Source organism: Humulus lupulus, chromosome 1 (assembly GCF_963169125.1).
Source record: "Humulus lupulus chromosome 1, drHumLupu1.1, whole genome shotgun sequence".
Taxonomy (NCBI): Eukaryota; Viridiplantae; Streptophyta; class Magnoliopsida; order Rosales; family Cannabaceae; genus Humulus; species Humulus lupulus.
In genome coordinates, this window is record NC_084793.1 from 228,413,410 (window position 1) to 228,416,080 (window position 2,671).

Genomic DNA, 2,671 nt, shown 5'->3' on the forward strand with positions numbered 1-2,671 from the left:
CCTCCTTAGGATGTTGGAGGAAGGGGTGACGAAAATTAAATTAGAGATACAATCAAAAATTTGTGACTAATCCCTCCCATTCTCTTCTTAATTTTTAGAATTCAAAATAAATTCAAAAAAGACTAAAAGTGGATTCACCCGCGTGAAACTAAGAACTTGGGTTTCCAGGCTAAAAATTTAATTAATAATAGAGTGAGAAAGAAAATGGACTAGCTGTGGCAACAATATTATACAAAAAACTTCAATGTTGTACAGGGCTGTGGAACCAGTGTCAGTCCAGCCTAGGATGGAGAATAGGTGGGAGCCTCTTTATGGGAGGTTTAGAAAGCAACACCCTCCTACCTTTGAGGGCGGTCCAAACCCATTGTTGGCAGAGCAGTGGGTGAACATGACCTCTTCTACAATGGATTTCATGGAGGTGGGAGGAAACGAGAGGGTGGCTTGTGCCAACTATATATTGAGGGAAGACGCCCTCATCTGGTGGGAAATTGTGTTTCAGAGGAGAGATGTGACTACTATGACCTGGGGTGAATTCAGGGATGTCTTTATTGAGAAGTATTACAGTGTTGCAGTTCAATCTGTAAAGGTGGATGAATTCACCAACCTAACTCAGAATAAAATGACCGTCACAGAGTATGCCTTGAGGTTTGACCGGTTGGCCAAGTTTGCACCAGATTTGGTGCCTACTGATATGGCCAGGAGATATTGATTTGTACGAGGGTTGAATATGATGATAGCCCGTAATGTTAAGATAACACTAAATTCAAGGACTACCACTTATGCTCAGGTAGTGGAAAAATCCCTTACTGTTGAGGGTGTCGAAGATCAGATATGGAAGGAAGGTGCCGCAAGGCGTGATGCTCAGAGGACGGTGCCTCCCTTCACTGGTTTGGGCCTACGTAGTGGCCCCAGTGAACAGAAGAGAAAGGCCCTGGATTCTTGTGTTCCCCCTGGTCCAGATAGGAGGACACGGGGTACTTTTTGTGGCCGTCAGGGTGGGGGAGAGAACTGGAGAAGCTTCCAAGAGTGTCCACGGTGCAGGCAATGACATGTGGGGGAGTGTAGAGTCAGAGCATGCTTCATCTGTGGGAGTTTTAGTGTATCACCCTATTTCCTTAGAGTCATTACTAAGTGAGTTTGAAATGTGCCATTAGCACGCTAATCGAGGTTTTAGGTTAAAAGTGTAGCTAAATTTGAATGAAAAGCCGTTTAAAGACATTTAATGTAAAAATGTGGTCATTCATTGAAATCGTAAAGAGTTAGACATTTAGGAACCCAAATTACTATTTAGAAAATACTTTACATCTCAAAATACAGTTAAGGTCGACTTAGGTGACAAATCTATACCAATACATTACATCTTCCCAAAATAACCCTGGCCGTGGCAGCTAGGTAGGCCGAACATGTGCCCGTCGCTCCAGGCTCTCCATACTCATAGTTGGTCGACCTTTCCTTTGCCCTTACCTACACCATAGAGCACCCGTGAGCCGAAGCCCAGCAAGAAAACTCAACACAAAATATTTAACAAATGCATATCTATCAACAACATATAACAAAACAGTCAACAGGCTAAACACATAGCGCCCATGCCGTCCTAGGCACTTTACCAGGCCCTAGGTTCACAGTCTTCACCGAGAGGATGACTCCAACATCCTAGGAGGGTCTCACCTTAACAACTTGCACTATGCATGCTCAACACTATTTCTTGGCCCCTTGCCGTACTCGGCTTTGCACTCCGCATGCTCAACGCCGTTCCCAGCCCCTTGTCGTACTCAGTTTACTGCCGTTATCGGCCTTCGCCATTCTCAGCCTTCGTCGTTCACTCATAAATATGTATCACATAGCATAATATCAATAGTTATTTAAACATATACTAAGCATGCACAATAGGAATACACCCTGCAATTCAATCAATAGGGCCATGCCCTGCAATACAAGTAATAGGGCCACACCCTGATCTACGGGTACAACAGTTTTCTTACTTGTGTCCCAAGTTATCTGAGCACCGCAATCCCGAGCACAGTCCTACAACACGAGCCTCATTGAAAACCTAGTCACAACATATTTATAATAGCCATCCATTAAATTCTAATCCAATAAATAGCTTCGAGACATAAATCTAGCCTCTGGGACCTTGGATTCTACCAAACTGGGTAGTAGAAACCTTCCCAAGCTAAAAGACTTTCAAACAGCCAAAATTCTGCATTTGGGCCACGACCCAGCCCCCCTTAAGGGTCACGACGTGCCCCAAGTCAGAGGAAAAATTCCTCTCTGCTGAGAGACACGAGCCACAGTGCCTGGGAAATTTTTCCTGAAGTCCCCTGGCCTATAAAATCAAGTGGGTCGCAGCGCCTGATGAACAGGGCCGCGGCGCGAGCTCGAAACCCAGAAATCCCATGCAAATTTTACGAGCTAACTTCCTTGAAAATCATTCTAACACACACTGAAATTATAGTTGAGTCCCATAACCATTCTAATACACCTTAAGCAGTGCTAGAACCTCATAAACTAACTAATTCACCCCAATTCATACCAATTAAATCTTAAGCTCAAAACTCAACTAAGTTCATGGATTACAGTGGAATTCAGTAAAATAACAACTCTAAATTCATACCTTTGTTATAGATTCAGCCTGAGCAATTCCTATACACTTAAAGCCTTCAATCCTTCA

General features: G+C 43.6%; 1 protein-coding gene across 1 annotated transcript; it reads left to right on the plus strand.

Moving 5' to 3' along the window:
- Window positions 1-244: 244 nt before the first annotated feature.
- LOC133830457 (uncharacterized) lies at window positions 245-709 on the plus strand. The gene has a single exon (XM_062260435.1). It carries the CDS (start codon window positions 245-247, stop codon window positions 707-709), a length of 465 nt encoding a protein of 154 aa, XP_062116419.1.
- The last annotated feature ends 1,962 nt before the right edge of the window (window positions 710-2,671 follow it).

What these genes read in the sequence shown, in the direction of transcription:
- LOC133830457 (XM_062260435.1), top strand. Translation starts at nt 245, where the DNA reads ATGTTGTACAGGGCTGTGGAACCAGTGTCAGTCCAGCCTAGGATGGAG.